At 49.3% G+C, this 21,699-nt stretch overlaps 1 protein-coding gene across 2 annotated transcripts in view; it reads right to left on the bottom strand.

Moving 5' to 3' along the window:
- LOC144734165 (uncharacterized) overlaps positions 1–21,699 on the bottom strand; it is a 95,950-nt gene that overhangs the window by 37,005 nt on the left and 37,246 nt on the right. The window contains exons 3-7 of one of the 2 annotated variants that reach the window (XM_078616238.1): positions 18,621–19,024; positions 13,278–16,938; positions 12,308–12,355; positions 5,793–5,911; positions 3,455–3,671 (exon numbers count right to left, since the gene is read on the bottom strand). In XM_078616238.1, the coding sequence (XP_078472364.1) occupies positions 3,455–3,671; positions 5,793–5,911; positions 12,308–12,355; positions 13,278–16,938; positions 18,621–19,024 (4,449 nt within the window). The remainder of the gene's footprint in view (positions 1–3,454; positions 3,672–5,792; positions 5,912–12,307; positions 12,356–13,277; positions 16,939–18,620; positions 19,025–21,699) is intronic. The other variant, XM_078616239.1, reaches the window with a different exon arrangement.

Raw genomic sequence — 21,699 nt, 5'->3', positions numbered from 1 at the left:
TTAACATCTTGCCTGCCTCCTCGCCTGCCCACTCATCTGTCATTGATGACCCAAAGGAAGAGGGGGAGGATGGGTCGACCTCCTTCTAACAAACCCTTCACCCATCATCTCATTGTCATCATCATCGTGAACTTCTACCCTAAATGTAAACGGTATGTAAAGTTAATTTGATGTATATTTATGTTTATTTTTTTTGTATGTGTAATGTACTGTATTTTATTCGTGTGTAGAGAATAAACAGGCAACTTAGTTAAGCTATGACGAGTCTGGCCGTGGCCGTGGCTCCCCCAACCCCCTATTTCCCATAAGCCCCTGCACTTTACCAACCACGCATTTGCCTACTTCGGCCTTTGCCAGGAATCTAACCCCACCACCCATGGCGGTTGGTGAGGGATTGCTGTACACGTGAGCTGGCACTTTTAACTGGACGGTTGTCTGCTGCTTCACGCACATGCCTGCCGTTGCCCCCTCTCTCCAGTTTCCGTGTGGTAACCTGAGCCACGCGGCTCACAGCTGACAAAAATCCCACCCTCGCTTGACAGGAGAGTGACACACACACACTCTGACTCACAATAGCAGTCGGAGAGAACAATAAACATTCTATCTGGGATTTAATCTAATTTTTTACATTCACGCCCGGTTCATATCTGATCGAAATGGGTTTTGCGGAAATCTCTGCAGTATCAAGATTAAAACGCAACACGCATTCTCAAACAATCATAATGCTGCACGAGGATGCCGACCGAAAAATAATTACAATATATGTGTTGGCACTCCGATGGAATGTGAAACCACACCTTCTGCATTGAGACAGATAAGAGGTATGGAGGGATAGTCCCCTGCCTTGCCCAATGAATGCCCTTTCTTTTTCAAAAGAAAAAAAACTTTTCAAGAGAAAAACCACTCGACAATGAACGCCTCGATTGTCAGTTACGGAATGGCTGTAATGAACATTGTACAACGTACAAAGATACTTACAGGTAAAGGTGTGACTGCACAATGCTCACGTCACTTTTGACAAGGGGGACTTCTCACTTCAAAGCAGAGGGGCACGGCAGCATTTTACAAGGTTGGGGTGGGGGGTGTCCGACTCGCAAGCGTTTCCCAGTGGTTATTGGTTAAGATTGTGGTGCCACGGGCCCACAGGAGTCGCGGGTAACGAGGGCTGCGGTGATGCCGGGGGTTCTGCGGCACTATGTGATTCCAACAAAACCCGCGCAACTACTGCTGTCGACTAGGCACTGAGGCTGCTGTTTATGCGCGACTGCTTATCTAAAATAGCACAGGTTTTTTGGGGGGTTAGCTCGTGTAAATATAAATGTGTCGTTAAACCACCTGATGCAGCCAATGAGTAATGGTTTGCCACGTAAACAGAACATGCCGACTCGTTACGAGTATGGCACACCGGTGTTGGAGAGCAAATCCACAACATTTACCATCTGATTTACAAATAAGATTTGCTCTCCAACACACTGGTGTGCCATACTCGTAACGAATTGGCATGTTCTGTTTATGTGACAAACCTTACTAATTGGCTGTGTAAGGTGGTGGCGAGTTTTTAACGACACATTCATATTTACGCGATCTACTCCATTTTTAAAAAAAAATATTATGTATAGTTTGCGAAAGACTACGTGTTAAACTTCCTATCTAAAAATGGAACATTTTAACTGATGCAACGACGCATGCCTGTGATCCATATTTTACCTAAAGAGTTGGTGGTCTCCCTACGAAACACTCACCTGCAGGGCAATGAGGGAGTCTTACTTGAAAAATGTGCAGCTACTAGGACATCTGACCACTTTCAACGTTGCTATTCCCCCCGTGTGTCCAGGACATCTCTGGGCACTCAAGTGTCTTTCTCCCCACGAAATACGTGAACGTTAACAAACTGGCTCAAATTCCTCGAGCAAGGCCTTCCTGCAGAAAGAGTCTTTATGTTCTGCCAAGACCATTGGGTTAAACAAAAAAAGCATTGTTCTTGTATACCCCCTTCCCCCTGATCCAATCTTATCCAGACTGTGCTATCATCATCAATCACCATCGTCATGTCGGGAGATGAAAATCTATTGGGATATCTTACAGAGTGGTGGGATGGCTCGTAGAGGCGGATACCAATGATAGCTACCTCCGATATGCCTTAAAGTGACCTCTGAACCACACAGCACCATCCCACCCGCTCTACATATGAGAGTAACATTCGTAGCATGACAGTCAACGCATTTGGGCGCCACGGTGGCGAGATGTAAATGACTTGCCTGCTATGCAAGAGCTCGTGGGTTTGATCCCGACTCTGACACCTGTATATTTGACGCCTGAGTTTGCATGTTCTCCCCATGGTCATGCGGATTTTCCTCTGGGTCCTCCGGTTTTTATTCCACATTTAAAATCATGCCTTTAGAGTATTTGGCTGCTATCAATCTCCACATGATAAGCCACTTCGTTGAGAAATTATTTGTGGCCAGGGCGCTTCTGAAAATGAGCTGTTTAGCTCAGTGGGCCTTACCTGGTAAAATAACAAAGTTTAGTTTGAGTTAGTATTTTTTTCCATTTATTCTCAGAGCTGAAATTCAACCGAATTAAGGACCAAATGATCCTTATGGCGGTACCCCAGGGTTCCCAATAATACAAAATGGCCGAGGCAATTATACATTTTATTTCTGGGACACTATTTTTTCTAGGGGTGTACTTAACTCCGCAATCAATCCGAAATCAGTGCAACTCCACAATGTCGAAATGCAGCGAGGACGATTGCGCTGAAACCCTGAAGGCTCGTATGCACCATAGTGGTGCATCGTGCACAGCTCGTCGAGATGAGTCGATTGCCACATTGCCGACCATCAACAGACTAAAAATGACTGCATCACGGTCATTATGCGAGAGCCGGGGTACCGCCATAAGGTTCAAATGTAATGTGATGGCTTATTTGTGTTTAGTCAGTGGTAACCATGACGAGACCATCACCTTGTTACACTTCAGAACTCGGTTTAATCACAGGCAGCTGCCTGGATTCAAACCCAGGATCTCAGCGCTGTCTGCCCAGCACTTTCACCTCTGAGCAACCCTATCCACCTCTGAAATCGTGTTACTGCTAAGAAACGTGAATAGTTGGGACCTGCAACCGAGTATAACTATCTGTATAAATTGACCTTACTTTGGCAGCAGTGAATTAAGCAAGCCTCGGATTATCACGGTTGGCTAAGTACGGTGTGAAAGAAGTTCAACATACGTACATACAAGCCTGCATGTCGAAACCGGTCTAGAGATTGCTCGTATATGAATCAATGCCGTTGAAATGATGCACTCCCAGAAGGGCGTGGGGCCGATAGGGTTGTGCGAAAGAATACTGTTGTTTTGTTTGTGGAGAGACATATACGTTAAGAAGACAGTGCGCTTATCCATTTCGTTGTTTATATTCTCCGCGACGACACGAACGATCGTTTCACGTCATTACTTTGACGACGCGCTTGATGGACCCAATGACGATCTTCGGCTCCTTGGGCTCGCCATCCTCCTCCGCCTTGCCCTGATCGATCCTCCCCGCCATGGGCCCACCCACAAACCCTTGCTCCTCTGCAAGCATCTCCCCCCACGGATCCGTCATCTCTTCCTCTCCCTCCTCCAGCGCGAAGCACTCACCTGTGAAGCCCGGCTCGCGATACACAAGCCACCTGCAGCACACAGAAAAAAAACTCAATACAATGGTCCCCCATATAGCCTTAACAGACTGTTGGGGCAAGTGCTGTTAGCGAGTAGCACCTATGAAGGCCGGAATGGCAAACGAGGGGGGTGGGTGGCCAGCACTAAGCCCAACCGCCTTTGTCTCCTCAGTGGCGATGTGTACACATCACACCAGGTACTCATTTGAGAATGAGTCGACCTAGGGAAGGCCCAGGACTGGTTCGGATAATCGTCACTGGTGTTGGCCATGAGCAGGAATCGAACTGGGGTTGCCGGGTTCGTAGCGCAGCGCGCTAACCGCTACACTACCGCTCCACCTGCAGCGCACACACACAAATATCCCCCGTATAACCTTTAACATAATTGTTGGGGCAAGTGCTGTTAGCGAGCACTTATGAAGGACAGTATGGCAGAAAATAGGGTGGGTGGCTAAAACCACGCTTCGGCTGCCTTTGTCTCCGCCAGTTTGTTGATGTATACACTCTGCAGCAGGTACTCATTTAAGGCCGACCTGCCCTCGGGGATGCCCAGGACCGATTCAAATATTTGACACTGTTACGAGCGCAATTTGTTAACTTAGGAACGCACGTGGTGAAAAACGGACTATTAGGTAATGCCGCACTGTACTTGCATAGCGCGCAATACTGAGCCCAAATGTGAGGACCTACCTACCGAATGAGGATCTGATGCAGCTGAAACATCAATCTGGGGAAAGAGGCTGATGAAACGGTACCCCCATCGCGAATATTAACTGGCGTTTACTGCTACAAGGAGCTGAAGAAGACAGATTTTTTAAAGTTTTGCAATCAAGCCAGAAGGTCCGGAGGAGAGCACAAAAGAGGGGCAGCCTCTGCTGGTGAACCGTCCTGTGGCTCCAGCTTCATCGTCAGATGAAGAGGCAGCTGATTGCGCTCCTTTGTCTGCGGAACTCCATCACTGGTCACCCCCAAGGGGCATCGATCAGCAAACTCCTCGACCATCTCTGGTAAGTTTATTAGAATTATTTGTATTTATTATTCGTTAAAATGTAAAAATGTATGTTAACATAAAACCATATGCTTTTTTGTACACTTCATGACAAGAAGTCATGCATTTTTTTTTTCACCATAAATATTGGCTCGGAACGCAACTCCTGATTTTAACATTATGTCTATGGGAAATTATAGTTCGCTTTAAGTTATGTCGAGTTAAGTAGCATTTCCCAAAGACGCATTCCCTTATACACAGCAGGAGATTCCTGTAATGGCCTAGTTCTGATTGCTTTAAACATTCTTTAAAAAAGTCTTGAATCAAATTGCCAATATAAGTTTTGATATTAGTGAACCCAGCTTGAGCATTTTTACCTTTTTTCTTTTCCCTGGAGTCTTTCAGCTCAGTTACCCCGTCGATACCATTTGAGTAATCTGCTTTGGTGCTGCAGGTCTCAGACCCATGTGCTGCAGGGGACCTCTGCCTCAACCTGGACGCTCTCTCCTCGCCAGCGGGAGTCCAGCGCTTGCCCCGGGTTGCCCCTCATAGGGGAAACCCAATGGGGCAACCCAATGGGGCAACCCAGTGGGCAACCCAGTGGGCCAACCCAGTGGGCAACCCAGTGGGGAAACCCAGTGGGCAACCCAGTGGGCAACCCAGTGGGGAAACCCAGTGGGGTAACCCAATGGGGCAAACCAGTGGTTGCCACTGCCGCCATTCTCTGTGGCTTATTTTTTATTTTACATTAATGTATTTACTGTTGTGCCAAATATGCGTAGGCAAGGTCGCGAAAACACTGCGAATGCGGGTCCGCTGGCCTTAATTCCAGCCCGCAATCGTGGCACTCTTAGGCGCGTACACGTGGCCATGTTGTCCTGAAAAGAACTGCCAGCGCTAAAATGGGAAGAAGGCGAGTCCGAGTGGGTGCGCCTCGCACAGACCACGGAATTGAGAGAGGCTCGGCACGTTTCAGCGTCGCGGGCTGCGCGAAGTCTCGCCGTTCCGGTGGAGTGGAGTGTGGTTGTACGGTGCCCCCCCCAACCTCAAAAAGGTTGGGGAACAAAACCGTGGCCCCACTGTGGCTTAGGGCAACGAGCGCGCGGGCACGCGAGTGGTGAGTGTGTGGGGTTTTAACAGCTCACCCGCCTCGCACCACCCTCAGCGAGATGGTGGCGGGGAGATCCCACGGTGTCGCGTCAGCAACGTCCGTGAACAGCTCAATCTTCTTGCCGGTAAAGCCCGGCTCGTAGAAAATCACCATCTGCAGCAACAAGGGCAGAAACTTCAGTAAAACAAAGGAAAAAGGGCAGGCGTGCGATTCTTTATTTTGCCACCGATGGCTTGAAGGGCTGAAACTGAACACTGGCCCAATGGATGGATGTGTGTGTATATTGTGGGGATAGCGCGCTGCACTACGAACCCGGCAACCGGGGTTCGATTCTCGCTCCGAGCCAACACCAAGTGACGATTATCTGAATGGCCCTGGGCCTCCCCTAGGTAGACTCAGCCTCAAATGAGTACCTGAGCAGTGTGTAAAAACATCACCAATGGGGATACAAAAGCGGTCGAGCGTGGTGCTGGCCACCTCCGTGTGACGTGCCGGCCTTCATAGGTGTTCACTAACAGCACTTGCCCCAACAGTCTGTTAAGGGTAAACGGGGGATCTTTGTCTTTTGTATGTATGTTGAACTTCTTTGTAACCGTACGTAACCAACCGTGATAATCAGAGGTGCAGGGTGGGGGAAGGACAACACAAACTAAACACAACATGTCTTGGTTGAGCTGGGAGCACCCACACTTTGTACCCCACCCCGCACGACCTGGATGATCGACCAGATTTCATCACGTTTGTAGACGTGCCACTACCTGTTTGCTATGTATGCGTAAGTCGGTAAAGCCTGTATAGCCATGCTAATGAGACGTTTCATCTCAAGGGATTTTCCAGTTGATATAAATCATTAAATAAAATAATGCGTAGGCATACCCCATTTGATATATATTATTAAATAAAATAACCGTGGCGTTCCCATTCAAAGTGCTTTCCACTATGAAATGGCCTGACACGTGAATTCCTGCCCTTCCTATCCAGTGGGGTGTGCATGTTATTACGCAAGGAACTAAGACGAAAGAGAATGTAACTTGGAAAGGGGCCCAGATTAAGGGCGAGGTGGGGATAGTATTCGTGTTAGGGTAGGACAAGTTGTCACGGAAGGCTGGCTAGTTTTGTAGCATTATCAGTAGGTTTGGCTCCTGCATTCCACTCAAAAACGATGTGTTTTTTTCTAACATGCTATTGCCCCAATTGAGCGTGGGTCATTCACGTTTTGTCTGCTTTTCATTACTTGTATTCACGGGGCACTACCTGTTATTTATAAAACATTTACAGCGAGTGCGATTGCATAACTCATCAGCGATGCAATGAGGTGGCACCTGTAGGATACAGCACGGCAAGCGGATTTCTGACAAGCTCTCTGCCTAGAACAGGATTGCAATCCTACAGGCTGCAGGCAGGTAATAGCCCACAACTTAATACGGCCACATGACGCCTGCCACTCAAAACTGCTTGTAAACAATATTTATCCATCACTGCGAGCATCCTAATATGGACTAATTGGGTACGAGAGAGGTATGTTTTCTACCTGGCAATGCTGTTTCAACATATATCATGCTCATTCACCTGTTGCCTATCAAAATGGTTGCGAGTAAAATGTGAACGCACACAGCCCTAGAAGGATCAAAGTTCAGCGTCCACTACTACTTTGTGGCCATGCCAAAGGTAGTATTTAAAGGTCCTCTTCGGCCCCCAACAATGAAAAGGTTCCCCGGCACTGGCCTGGTGTCTACGTGTGCTCCCATCACACACGTGGGCCTCGTCCAGGGCACTCGAGCTTATCCCAAAATGCATGAAAAAAAGTTTTCTTCAAATGTCCAGTTTATTCCAAAATGCATAAAAGAAATTGTCATATGTCTAAAATAAAATGAGCCGGTGGGCCCGTGGAGGACGTTAATGTGTGGGCGTAGAAACAATCACCGGTGCAGTGTTTTGACACATTGACAATGTGAGCAGCAAGAGTGCGGAGCAGCAGCGCTCAGAAGAGGGTGGCGGACGACTGAAGCTCAGCAAGTTGCCAGAGCGGCCAACACAGGTGATGCGTTAGTCAATCACTTCAGTCAACCCTTAACACCTGGGGGCCTATTCCCGTGACCTGCCAGCGAACCTACGACCATTCACGTGGTCTTAAATTGTACGTAGCCTGGCACAAGCTATGTGGTGATGTCACCGCCGCATAGTGGTGAATAGTGGCTGTTGCTGTGTGAACGTAGGCGTTTCTGTGTGTATTTGTGTATACGTGCCTGTATGAATGTAAGTCTACGTGTAGTTTGCGCGTGTGTATGTATGTGTGTCTATACATTGTGTATTTGGCTCCTGAAGGGACGCTACTCAGCAGTTGGAGGCACTTGCACTCCAACAACAACGGAGGGTGGAGGAGTGACGCTCACAACGAGCGGACCGCCGGTTAGCTAAAACACAGAAATTTCGGACAGTGAGGAGTACAGGTGGCGGGTGCATCTGCCAATCATCTCAATCAGTCAACTCAAAGCACCTGGGTCTGTCTCATGACCAGCGAGCCTTCCATGCTTAACGTGGTCTAAAAGTGCACCTAGCCTGGCAAAAGCATCACGGTGATGTCATGGCCACTTTGTGGCGAATGGCAGCTATTGCTGTGTAGTGTATGCATCTGTGTGTGGGCTGTTTTGGGGGCACTTCAACAGCGAAATGTCATGGTCATGTAGGAGTACAGTATCGTATAAAAAATTAATACGGTGGCTCAGTCAAGATTCATTTCGGCTTACTACTAACAAAGCTTTTAAGAATTATGAAAGAAAACCTGAGTGACTCACCCATATACGCGAGTAATGCGGTATTGGCATTTCAGAAGCAACCACAACCCACACTGAGCTGTCCTTAGATCCTGACGCCAACTCAACCGATCTTCTGCACTTCCAAGACCTAAATGTGCAGCCCTGCAATTGCTTGCTTATTCCACTGCTGGAGGAAAGGCCTCCACTAGAGGGAGCTATAGAGAGTTCCTGGGAGCCAGGGTGGCGAGATGTTAACTACCTCAACTAGTATGCAGGAGGTCGTGCGGTCGATCCCGACCCTGAAGCCTGGATATTTGGAGTTTGCATCTCTCTCTCGCCGTGGTCATGTCGATTTTTCTCTGGGTCCACCGGTTTTCCCCTCCAGATTTAGAATCGACATGCGTTTAGAGTATTTGGCTGCTATAAATTTCCACACAATATGCAACTTTGTTGAGCTATCATTTGTGATAGCCAGGTTACTCTGAAAAAATCTACACAGCTCAGTGGGCCTTATCTGGTAAAATAAAGAGTTCAGTGTTATTGTTTAGTGTTGCCCAGACGTCTGGAAGAAGTGGAGCTACCCACATTCTACCCCACCACACATAACCTGCCGCACCTCCGATTAGCACGGTTGGCAACGTAGAGTGCAAAAGAAGTTCAACATACATATACGCAAACTGACGATCAACTGGACAGTCTGTGGGTGTACCCATTTCAAGCTGTTTGGCGGACAGAGGCGGCAAAGTTTTTTTAAAAGAATCTCTCCTTTATTGTTTTAACAGCCTGTGCAGGACGATTGAACTTTGCAGACCTCTGGGTTGTGGGTGGAGTATGGCAACAATGACGCCATGTTAGCAGCAATAATACTGTACTGCAGTTGGTCGTCCGGAGAGGGTTTGGAATCAGTAAAACCCTTTAACAATGACACAATGGTACTGTAGAGCAGGGTCTAAACAAGTTAACCCATGGGTATATGGTGCTGTATATGGTGCTGATATAATCGGAAGGTCATTATGTGTTTGTCGAAAGGATCTACATTTCTCGACCTCATCCGCCACATTTACAGTGCATTGCACAAAGCTTAACTATTCTCAAAACTTACTTTAGTTTTGTATCTTACACCAACAGTTCATGGTCCCTACAAGAGTGCTCTTTTCCAACACCACCTTATAAACCGGCAGTATATGTTTTACACGTGTGCTGATGAGCCCCAGAAGGGTAAAGCTGGTCCGAAGTTCACTTATATAAACCAACGTCCATTGTTAACATCAGCCTGTGAGGCCAATAGGCTGATTGGACTAAAACACATTCAACTTTTTATGTGGAGATACAGAACTGCAGAGGTGGGACAAAGTCATTGTTATGCAAGTCACAAGTAAGTCTCAAGTCTTTGCTCTCGAGTCCCGAGTCAAGTCGAGTCAAAGATGAGGCAAGTCCAAGTCGAGTCTGAAGTCATCAAAATCATGACTCGAGTCTGACTCGAGTCCAAGTCGCATGACTCGAGTCCACACCTCTGAGGTGGGACAAAGTCATTGTTGTGCAAGTCACAAGTAAGTCTCAAGTCTTTGCTCTCGAGTCCCGAGTCAAGTCGAGTCAAAGATGAGGCAAGTCCAAGTCGAGTCTGAAGTCATCAAAATCATGACTCGAGTCTGACTCGAGTCCAAGTCGCATGACTCGAGTCCACACCTCTGCAGAACTGATGGTGAAAGTGTAGTTTTTAAGCACACATCACAGTATTCTCTCGTTATTCGCGTGGGATACATTCTGGAGATGCTTGCGAATAGCAAATTTCGCGGGTGATACTGGCCGACGAAAACCAAACTTTTATTTCAACAGTTTATCTACCATCACTTTACGCCCCCTCACCACTCCATCTCATTTGCTTTTCTTTCTCTCTCTCTCAATGCAGTCGTGCAGCGTTCCAGATGCGATTTTCGGATAGCCAAAATCGTGGATAGCAAGTTCGTGCATAACGAGGGAATTACTGCAATTACATGTTCAGCTCATTATTTTCAGGTATTTCACATACGGGTTTGGTAGTGATTTTCTATACGCTTATATCTCTATGAATAATTATAATAGCTTTTAAAGGCAGGTACAGTAAATAATTATTGAGACCAATCCTGGACAGTTAATTCCTTAACGGATTCGTATGCATTTTGTGGAGATGTTCTCACCAATTATATTCCAAACGTGTGATTGTAGTCACATCACGAAGGTACATAAATATGTCGGAAATAAAACGTGCTTTATTTACTCCTGAAAGGGTCACTGAGCCACAAAGACGATTCTGTCAGGAGGGCTCCTGCATTGGAGATGTTTGACAAATCTCTTCAATATAGGAGGGTCTGGCATGTGGGAGGAATCATGAGTTTGTAACAAACACCCACACAATATGAGGGGATAAATAACAACAAAAACTCAGAAAAATTTCGTCAAAACCAGTGTGGCATTTAAAGGAAAAAATATTTAAGAGGCGACGTTACGGGCATTAATGACTCTTCTGAATATCAGATAGCAAAGGACGTGCTATGAAAAAGGACCATTTCCAAAAATCATTGCCTATGATATGTTTTCCTTCTCATGCAGCGTTGTTTAAAAATGCATCGAGTTTTTGTTTGTTTGTTATTTGTGCTTATGCATCACTGACAACGCAGCATCACAAAAATAATTCCATTGCGAGGGGCGTAACACTCAAAGCGACACACAAATAGATTCAGTTACCCATTGCTATGGTAGCCCCCCTCGCAGCCCAAGCCCATAGCACCTGGGATTCCCAGGCAGTCTCATATCTAAGTACTCACCACACACGAGCCTGCTCTGCAAACAAGATCGACTATTTCCAAAGATCGGCAATATGTTACGTTTTACTCCAGTGACATCACATAGCAAGTATGGAATTGTTGGTGCATCAGGCCTCTATCACCCAACATGAGGTAGTGCCAGCCCTTCGTTTCTCTCGAGATAATGATTTGCTGCATGCTCACCACACACATGTTGAATTTCTTCCGCACCGTACGTAGCCAACCGTGCAAATCGGAGGTGCGATTAGCTACATTATTACAAGAACGTTTGGCCATTTTCAGAGGGAGGGGGGGGGGCACTTGCGCCGATAAGTCATCATCAGTGTGCAATGAAAACGTCGGTGTAGTCACCTGGTAGGTAGCCGGACTGAGACCATCAAACTCACGAGAACCCGGTTCGATCACAAGTGAAGGAATCAGAACACGGGATCTCAGCATGACTGGCCCTGCTTGTCGACACGGGCATCAAGCCCTTGATCCTCCCAGCCACCTCTATTATTAAAACGTTAATTGGCCACAAATTGTAGTCTTCTCGAATCTCTTGTCATTTTCCCACCACCTCATCTTTCAAGACGAAGTCACAAATCACAGGGGTCAGCGACTGTGCTCGGCTGTAAGCGGTTATTTACGGTAATTGATTTAATTAATACATGTTGGTATTCCTGGACCGCGCTGAACTGTTCTCACGGGGTTTTTTGTTGACAAGCAGCAAATCGCCATCTACAAACTATAGTGGTGAGTTGGGATAAGCGATTCATTCTTGCAACTATCCGAATGAGAGTCCTGATTATCATTAATCGCTCGTACCCACGGGGGTATCTCCGGATACTCCATTTTCCTCCCACGTGCCAAATGTTTAAATGTTAATGGCTAAGCGATCCCATGCAGGACCCTCCTTGCAATTATAGTCTTGAGACTCAATGAGGATTTTCTTGGGCAAACCACAACGGCAGTAACGTTGCAGCGTAAAAGCGACGCTCCATTCTTACCTTGCCCGGCCTTGGGTTCACGTGTCTTTCTCCTTCCATTGCCGGATCCTGCACGAGAGATCACAAATGCCCAAATTGCTACAGAGCTGCATCATCATCATCATTATTAGCCATGATCAATACACTGCTGGATGAAGGCCCCCCCAAGCGGCTGCCGCTCCTCACAATCCGACTTTGCAAAAAAATCCATACAGCAACCCAAGCAGAGCATGCTGCAGCCTATTGTGTTTTTAAATAGGATGCAATGAAATACAATCGAGGAGTCAGGCAACGGCAGTAAATTACAGTTCCTCTGCGACATTTGTTTGTAGGTCACGTACGCGTCTCAGAGCAAAAAAAGGAAAAAGAATCACACGAACAAACTTTTGTCTTGCCAGTAGCTGCAGCGTTCACAAGGAGACTCTACGTGAAAAGCATAACACATCATGTGTTCGCTCACACGAATAACTCATTGTCATTAACCGATGTGTGTTTCGATCGCCTCAACTTTGCAGGTGATTTTGTACATCGAAGAACGCAAAAGTAATCGAACGTGCTAATTGTACGACTGTTATTACTGTGGATATTTTTGGTTTGTTACGATGCACTGCTGATTTGGTGACAATCGTTTGCCATTGCTTCAAACAGCAACGCGCGATGCACAAGAGGCTGACACACACACAAAAAACAATTGCCCATGCCGACATTGTTTCACTTCGACATTCACAGTTTCGTACATCTAAAAATACAACAGCAATCAAACGTGTCAATTGGTAAATACAAAGCACACAAATGGTAAAAACAAATCTATATCTGTGTATTCTCAATAAACATACTTGACACTGACAACTGTTAAAAAAAACGAAACGGCAATGCAAACAAAAGCTCAGGAATCCTCACTCAACCTTTGCGCTGCGACCGCGCGCATGAAGTTAAAGGTGCAGCTCTGCAGGTGCACGGTGAGATTTTAAACAAGGAAGGACAAACTCACTTGGGGAGCTCCGTTGGTGGGGCCCTGCGGGAACATGCCGGGCTGCGGTTGGTCGGGGAAGCTGCCGAACGCCAGCAGTTGCTCGGGACCCGGCAAGGCTTCTTGCAGGAGGTCGCTGCCCCCGGATCCTTTGCGCCCGAGAGCGGCTGCGGAGGTCATATCCCTCAAGGGAGACGCAAGCTCCAGGGCAGCCCCGTGTGAGCCCGGCTGCTGCTGCCTGCTCCCTTCGAAACTCTGGACAGCAGCCGAAGCGTAGCCGCTCAGCGGTGGCGGCAGCGCGGGCACGCCGCCACCGTCGTTGCCAGCTGTGCCAATGTCTCCGAGCTGAGAAAGCGCAGACGCGCCAGGGGCAAACGCACCTCTGGGAGATGTCACCCTCGTCGCATCCGCTCCCTCGTGCGCCGCCCTGGCGCCGGGAAGTCTCGGGCTTGGCCAGACGTCCGCGGGTTCCGACGTTTGCACCGGGCTGCGCGGTTCCAGGCCGCCGGCGTCGAAGCCTTTCAGCGAGAGCGAGGACTGCTTGTAGAAGTTTGAGAATTTGTTGTGGGGCGACGGGCCCGGGGCGCCACTTTCACCTTTGCCCTCGCCGTCCTCATTGAGCTGCCCCGCTTTGTCCTTGCCGAAACCGTTGTGCAGGCTCTGGTGGCCCACCATGGACTTCAAGCTGCGGTTTTTGATCTGCTCCTTCAAGAAGTTCATCGTCTTCGTCTTTTGGAAGTCGACCGAAGGCAGCTCGGACTTGGTGCCGCTCTTCAAGGACCAAAGGTTCACATTTTGCTGGTCGTCCGGCGGCTGCGGATGCTCGCTCGTCCTTCCCCCACCCCCGTCCTCCTCGGCGACTCTGGAAGCGCCTTTACTTTCGCCGAATCCGCTCGCCAGCGGCGACAACTTTGGGCTCCTGCTCGCGAGGGCTACGTCCCCCGGGGGGAAATACTTCTGCCTTCTGGCGGCCCCCGCCGACTCTTCGTCACCCCCCTCCTCCTCCAAGTCCTCCTCCTTAATGGGCGATAGCAGAGAAAACTGCTCAAATGCCGGGTTTTGCCGGGAGGGCCGCCCCCCGTTGTCCGCTGCGTCTGGCGCTGCCGTCCCGTCCTGGAACATGTTCTCGATCACCTCCACCTCGGCGCACATCTCCATCGGCGAAGGCCTCGGCAGGTAACACTGAAAACCTGTCGGCTCGATCGAGACGGTGGCGTCGTCCGCGCTCTGTGGTACCGTGAGCGCCCCATCGGCTGTAGTTTCACCGGCGCCTCCTCCATCAGGTGACGCGCGGCTACTTGCACTGACCTCGACGTGTTCCGCAGTGCCTACGTTGATGACAGGCTGCTGCTGCTGCTGTTGCTGCGGTTGCTGCGGTTGCTGCGGTTGCTGCGGTTGCTGCTGTTGCTGCGGTTGCTGCTGTTGCTGCGGTTGCTGCAGTTGCTGCGGTGGCTGCTGCTGAAGTTGCTGCTGCTGTTGTTGCTGTAGTCCATCAGTGATATTTTCGAACTGCGTTCCAGGTTTTGTGAAGGTCGAGCTCTCTGCGCTGCCCATATCCGAGGGCTGCAATGGCTGCGGTGCTTTTTCCTCCACTCCCGACGAAGGATTTCCTAGCGATGCACTCGCAGCTTGCTTGGCATCCATGGGAGCTGCCTCAACATGCTGTCGTGAAGGTTCTCCTTGGACTTTAGCGTGAGTTCCGCTTCTGCTGCTGCTGGTATCTGAGAGCAGAGGCATGCTCGGTGCTGCAGGCTCACCAGTCTGTGTGGCTTGTTTGGGAATGTCTACTTTGACTGAATTAATATCCTGTGATGGTTCAGCAGCAGCGCTGGCTTTCAAGAGGCTTTGTGTTTGCTCGACTGTCGCGACCTTGTTAATATCCAGGATGCTCGAGATGACTTCTGTACCAGAACCGGTTTTACTGCAAAGGTCCTTTACAATTATTACGTCCATTTTTGCTTCCTTCTCGGCAGCCGCTGCACAGACTTCGCCTGCTGCTACTGCTGCCGCCGCTTCAGGTATCTCCCCGTCTCTTAATTGATTCGCTGCCGACGACCGATCAACATTTTTGCTTGCGTTAACAGGCACGCCCAAACGCGGCGTGTCCGAACCTGAGACGGTGGTGGTGGTGGTGGTGGCGGCGGCATACGAGACACCCTCCTCAACCGTTCGGGGTTTCTTCACCGAACTCTCAGACCCTGGAGGCACGGCGGAGCTCTCGCCCACGCGCTCGCGATCCGGTGCTGGCAGCTCCGCTTGATTATCCTGCTCGCGCGAGACGCCCGCAACATTCCCTTCGCTCTCGGGCGCCGCGGGATCAGGCGCCGGGTCCTCTCCCCCATTCTTTGCGCCACCCTGAATGGGCAGGGAGGCGCCCATGTCATCGCCACGACCGGTGAGCTGACGGCCGTCGCTGGCTGGAGTTTGCGTTGCCCCCTCCGTAGCGTCTGACTCTGCCACACCGGGCGCTGCTTTCTGATCGGCGCATTCCTCTGGCATGTTGCACGCTTTCTCATGCGTGGAATTCAGCCCGCCCTCGGATTTGGTCTCCGAATCACCGGAGAGGACTTTGTCCTGTTTCGAAATGGGTTTGGCTTCCGCGGGCTTTGACGTCGGCATTTTTCTAGAGATAACCGGGCTTCGTTGACTCGCCTCCTCGGTGGCTTTTGGCGACGCCCTGGAGTTAATGTCACTGCCCGTGAATGGGTTAGACCTACGGTCCCGCACGTTTATTCTCGCCTTGCCCACACCACTCGCGGCGTCAGAATCTTTCTCTTTCGGACTCGACGGAGGCGAGCTGCCCTTTGACGAAGTCACCTGAGATGTCCGATTGCCCTGAACCACCACCGTCTTCTTGGTCTTGGTGTGCTGCGAAATCTGCGTTTTCACGGACTGAGAATTCTCATTGTCAAAAATCGTCGACAAGCCGGAGCCCACTTTGTCCTTGGGTGTCACGATCTCCTCGATTGTCACGATTTCCGTTTCCTCAATCACCACCTCCTTGGGATGATTCCCTTGTCCCTGGCCGTCGGCCGCCTGCCCCGCAGTCCCTTGCTCGGATGCGGCCAGCGTTACCTTGGCCTTGAGAGAGCGGACGGCCTCTCCGTCCTCCTTGCCATTTACCCTGGGCAGCCTCCCCGGGGTCTTCCTCAGCACCTTGCTCCTCTCTGCTCCGTTCGCACTCCTCGCGGCGTCCGACTGGGACGCCTCCTCCGAGTTGTTCGCCTCGCTGGCCGAAGCAGACTCCGCCCCACTGTCGTCGAAAAACTTTGAGTTGGGCCGAGGCCTCTTCTTCAGCTTCGCGGCGCCCTGGTACGTGGCGTACGACACCGAACCGCCCCGGGGGCCCGTTTCTGGCCCTTCCATTGGAGCGTCCTTCATCCTCGACGCTGCGCCGGGTGCTCGGGGTTCACCACCCACATCCTCGACACCCTCCATGGGCTCCTCTCCTCCTCGCGCACGGCTCGGGCCCATGCCTGTCGTCGCAGCCTGCCGACCCGTTTCCGTAGATTTTAAAGGAGAGGGTCGGTCTTTCTGAGGCCTGACCAGCCTGATCGTCTTCTCCGTCTTCTCCGTCTTGTGTTCCTCCTCCGTGTCATTTCGCGCTTGCTTCGCGGCCTCGGTGGATGCGGCCGACCTGGCCACCTTGGCAGGTGGATTGAAGAGGTTTACGGTGGGTTTCCTGCAAATGAAATAAAATCGGTCACCAATGATACAGCCACTTTCACATATTTAGCCAGGATCGCATTCATTCCCAAGACTAATTTTTAAGGGGGTGCTGCTTTGTCAAGTTTGGCCAATTGATGTTTGCATATAATTTGTGTGTGCCAATGGACACTACAGTTACAATCCAAAGTATAACAGAGCAGACTACTCCCAAAAATAATACTTTGCAGTCTTTTGTTAATCGACTGCTGGACGAAGGCTTCCCCACGTAGTGTAATGAGTGTTCTTTGGTCATACTTCACCACACTGGTCGGTACGAATTGATGGAAGCAAGTGCCCAGGACTAGTTCGAATATCACGCCACCGATGTTTGCAAGTGGCCAGGTATTGACTTCAGATCACTGGATTCAGAGCACAGTGGGTTAACCACCACTCCTCTCGATGAGTAAGAGTGACGTTTAGGTAATAGGAAAATTATGAACTCTTTAAGTACATCGTTATAATCTGCCAAGCAGTTCAAAGGGTGAGAATTCCCCCCGTAAGACTATTTTGGAGATAGAGTAGCTTCGGGAAACATGCGTTTGGAGACGCAGTCACGTGTCGTTGTGTAAGAATACAAAAGAAAAACTCCAAGACAATTATTAGTGAAAGCAACAACAAAGAAAGTCAACACATTCGTCCACAACGCCGTTTGCTTTAAAAGAATAAATATATAATAGGTGGACGTTTTGGGGCATCGGCCTTTCATCATGGAACACGTTTGTTGTGAAGATGGGCCACTGTCCGAAATGTCACCGAAATTATTTCAGCACGAATGTGTTGAGTTGTATTGTTGTTGTTAATTGTGCATCACTGCCAACGCAGCAGCAGCAGCAGCAGCAACATCACCAAATAATGTGTTAAATTGGTCGGTGACACATGCTTTTGTTATACATCGATGTGCCCACAATCGTAATGAGAGCTGCAGAGGTAATCATTCAGACACGCCGGTTTCGGTACGCACAGAGTCACAAAGAGACACAACGCATCCCATTGAAAACCTTCAATTATCGAGTTCGGATTTCAAGTTGAGATGAACAATAACTGCACACACACATAATAATCATAAATTATTAGTGGAATATTAGTTAAACATGATAAAAAATAAGCTGTTTCAAAAGTCTGGAACTGTGGCATGAAATTATAAGAAAACTTTCCACTCCAATGAGAATGGAGCAGTGCTCATTTACCGTTTACAGCACCCCGCCAGTGACAAAAATTCCACATCCCCATGGTAGGAATGCGCGCAAAGTGGCACGGATTAACTCGCAAACATATTGCGAGCCATCCACTGACAACTTTGACGTTAACATTGTGATTGGATCAGTGAATGGGGAAGTGCCGAGGTGGCGCCAGCGCCAACTTTTGAAACAGCCGCCCACGGATTCGCGAATCAGACAAGAATGCGCATTCACCGATTTTCAAATGCGCAGCAGACAGCAGAAAACAATATCGATTCCACCAAAACATTGCAGGATGTTGCAATTGTTGGTTTAATGAGAATCTGTTAACACCAATCAACTGCCCTTTCCACAGAGATGGGCCCTCAATTAGTGAGACTCAAACAGGGTTAATGAGAAAATTAGCACAACAGGATCCAGTAACGTAAGACCGGTTTCCCCTCGCACAGTACGTACGTCGTGTGCATTGCTTGCTTACAAGTATACGGTTCTCTGACTGACAAAAGCCTCCTCGTCTTCGCCGTGTGAAAGCTGTGCCTCGTCTGACCTCGTGCTGCCCCTTCCGGCCTTGTCTATGAAGGCCGACGAGCGAAACTGTCCGAAGGTTTTCTCCGGACCGCTCCGTGGGCTCTGCGGGCTTTGTGGGCTCTGCGGGCTCCGCGGCCCTCGGGGATCCTGGGGGCTCCTGGGAGCCCGGGCCGCGGTCGAGGGTTTCCGCCGTGTCCCCCCGTCGCTGTCGTTACCGCTGCCACCGCCGCCACCGCCCCCACCGCCGCCGGCAGTGGCAGTGGCATTTGAAGACAGTTGCGGGGACGGAGAGGTGTCCATGTCGTCGCCGGAGCCTCGCGCCGCTTCTCCGACCTGCAGCGAGCTCCTGTACAGCTGCACCACAGACAGACGACATGCACGCACGGGGATAGACAGACGCGTATGCACAGGGACAGACAACATGCACGCACAAGGACAGACAATGGGCACGCACGGGGATAGAAAAACGTGCACTCACGAGGACAGACGACATGCACGGACAAGGACAGACAATGGGCACGCACAAGGAGAGACAATGGGCACGCACAGGGACAGACAATGGGCACACACGGGGACAAACAAGCGCACAAAACGTGGAGTGACGCACATGTGTGGACAATAAGCATGGACAGATACAAAGACAAAGATCCCCCGTATAACCTTTAACAGACTGTTGGGTAAAGCACCTTTGTCTCCCTAGTGGCAATGCTTACACGCTTCACTAGGTACTCATTTGAGGCCGAGTCGACCTAGGGAAGGCCCAGGACCGGTTCGGATAATCGTCACCGGTGTTGACCGTGAGCGGGAATCGATCTCGGATCGCCGAGTTTGTAGCGCAGCGCGCTAACCGCTGCGCTCCCGTTCCCCACATGGACAGACACACGTATAGAGAGATACACGCATGGGCAGATATACACGTGGACCGCCACACTTGGTGCCTACAAGCACACGTGGACAGGCAGATGCACCCACTGGCATATGTGAGGTACACCGGGCAGGTGTCAAAAACGTAACGTCGTCACGCACGAGCTCCCTGCACGAATGCAGCGGCTTGAATAAGGGGTCCGTGGATCACGCGGCGACGTGTCTACTGTGTGAATGATACACCTGCCTTGCGGTGCAATGGGGAGGTGCAGTATGGCAAGCAGGTTAAAGGAAAGGCCTCCACTCCCCCGAGAATGTTAAAATTACAAAGACCCCCTGTAATAGTGTAAACAGGCTGTCGGGGAAAGTGCCATTGGAGAGCATTCGTGGAGGCTGGGCACAGCCGCATTTGTCTTCCCAACGCTGTCAGATTGTACTAGGTATGCATCTAAGGCTGAGCTGACCTAGGAGAGGCCCAGGACAGGTGCATATGTTCGCCGCTGCTCATGTTGGCCGTAAGCGGTATTTGGTACGCGGATTGCCCGGACCGTAGCGCTGCGTGCCAACCACGACGCATCGCTCCCCCATATTTTTTACAAACGCACACTGACATGCACATATATATGTACGTACATTAAGACGTTATTAGCTGTTGGAACCTAAAATGCTTAGAGCCAGAGGCAAGGAGACAGACAGGAGTGGCAGATGACATTAAACAAAGATTGGATTTTTACTCCTGCACCACAGTACCTGTTCTCATCATTACTAACTGCGCACTTACTTGCCAATGTGTTAAGCAAAAACAAACTCCTTCTGTTCCGATTCCGCCGTTGGGGTCACGTCATGGGACGAAGTGTCCACGCGCAACCCTTGCACATAGCCAATGTCGGGCAATGGCCCGCAGAAGGCGATATCACAGAACAACTTTTGAAATCGCTTTTTATCGACGTCCTATGCTCACTCGGGAGAAACTGCATTGTTTCCGCTTGTCCTGTTCATTACATGGCAGTCAAAGTAAAAAAGAGTGATTGTAATTCTTAGAGATAAAATATTTTTTCCAACTTAAGCAAAAAAAAAGGTTTAAATATGATATTTATTTTCCACAGGCATTTGACGACAAGGCCGAGACCAATAATCGCCTTGCTGCACTCGAGAATATGATTTAATCGCAAGCGGCTGTAATTAAAACCTAGAACAAAACCCCAAGATAACAGCAGCAGTACAAAGCTCAGTGCTTGCACCCCAAAGCCACCCAGCCACCTTTCGACACTTGCGATTATCTTCATTGAAATAATAAAAGTAATAATTTTATTTTTTATTGTTATTTGTTTTTCGTTCATTCATGCTACGTAGCCAACCGCACTTCCGTTTAGCGCGGCTGGCTGCGTGCAGTGTGACAGAAGTTCAACGTACGCACAACGAAACATCGTATTCATGAAAGGCCGGGAAATTAAGAACGTTTGAAAAGATGGTGAAATAAACCCAACCTTTAATGCCTTCTAAAAACCAATAAACTACGCAAACAGCATCAGCAATTCAGCAGCAGTTGCATCACAGCGAGCGGGAAAGGGAAACGCGGAGTGTTTGTTTCATTCTGCGGGCATAGTTGAGTTTTATGAATGATGGTTTTGTAATGGCCAATGAAGAGCAACTGTGAGAGATTAATTTCTACGTGGTGGTTCATCCACTCACGTTGCTTTATCCAAGAGCTTTTTTTGGAATGACGCCAAAGCAAGAACTATAAATTTGATAACAAAATCAAGTTAAGGCCGAACAAGCATGTTTGAATACTCACGACAATCTCACCGTAAAAGTTAACAACACCCGACATTAATATAGTTTGCAAAGGTCTTAAACAGTTCGAAGAAACCTATAATTTGCGCTTGACATTTGTGGGTGGTTTATTATCGGGCATCCGTGTGCTTTAATTATTTATTTGGGGGGGGGTGCGTAAGGAATGTGCCACAGGCAGTAGGCCCTAATCTGCTTAGTTTTGGGGTCAGCAATCTGTGTGCTTTGGTGAGCCCTCAGAGCAGAGAGGAACCTTTCAATGATCAGCTTCCAAGAGAGCACACGAGAAGTCCCGTGTTATGCAACCGCAGCACTCTGGTGTTTTGACAAAACATCATTCAGCTCAAGTGGGAAAGTTCACCGACAGGTTTACA

Source organism: Lampetra planeri, chromosome 50 (assembly GCF_965212315.1).
Source record: "Lampetra planeri chromosome 50, kcLamPlan1.2.h2, whole genome shotgun sequence".
NCBI lineage: Eukaryota > Metazoa > Chordata > Hyperoartia > Petromyzontiformes > Petromyzontidae > Lampetra > Lampetra planeri.
Note: the sequence above shows the minus strand (reverse complement) of the source record. Positions and strands in the feature narration are given on the sequence as shown.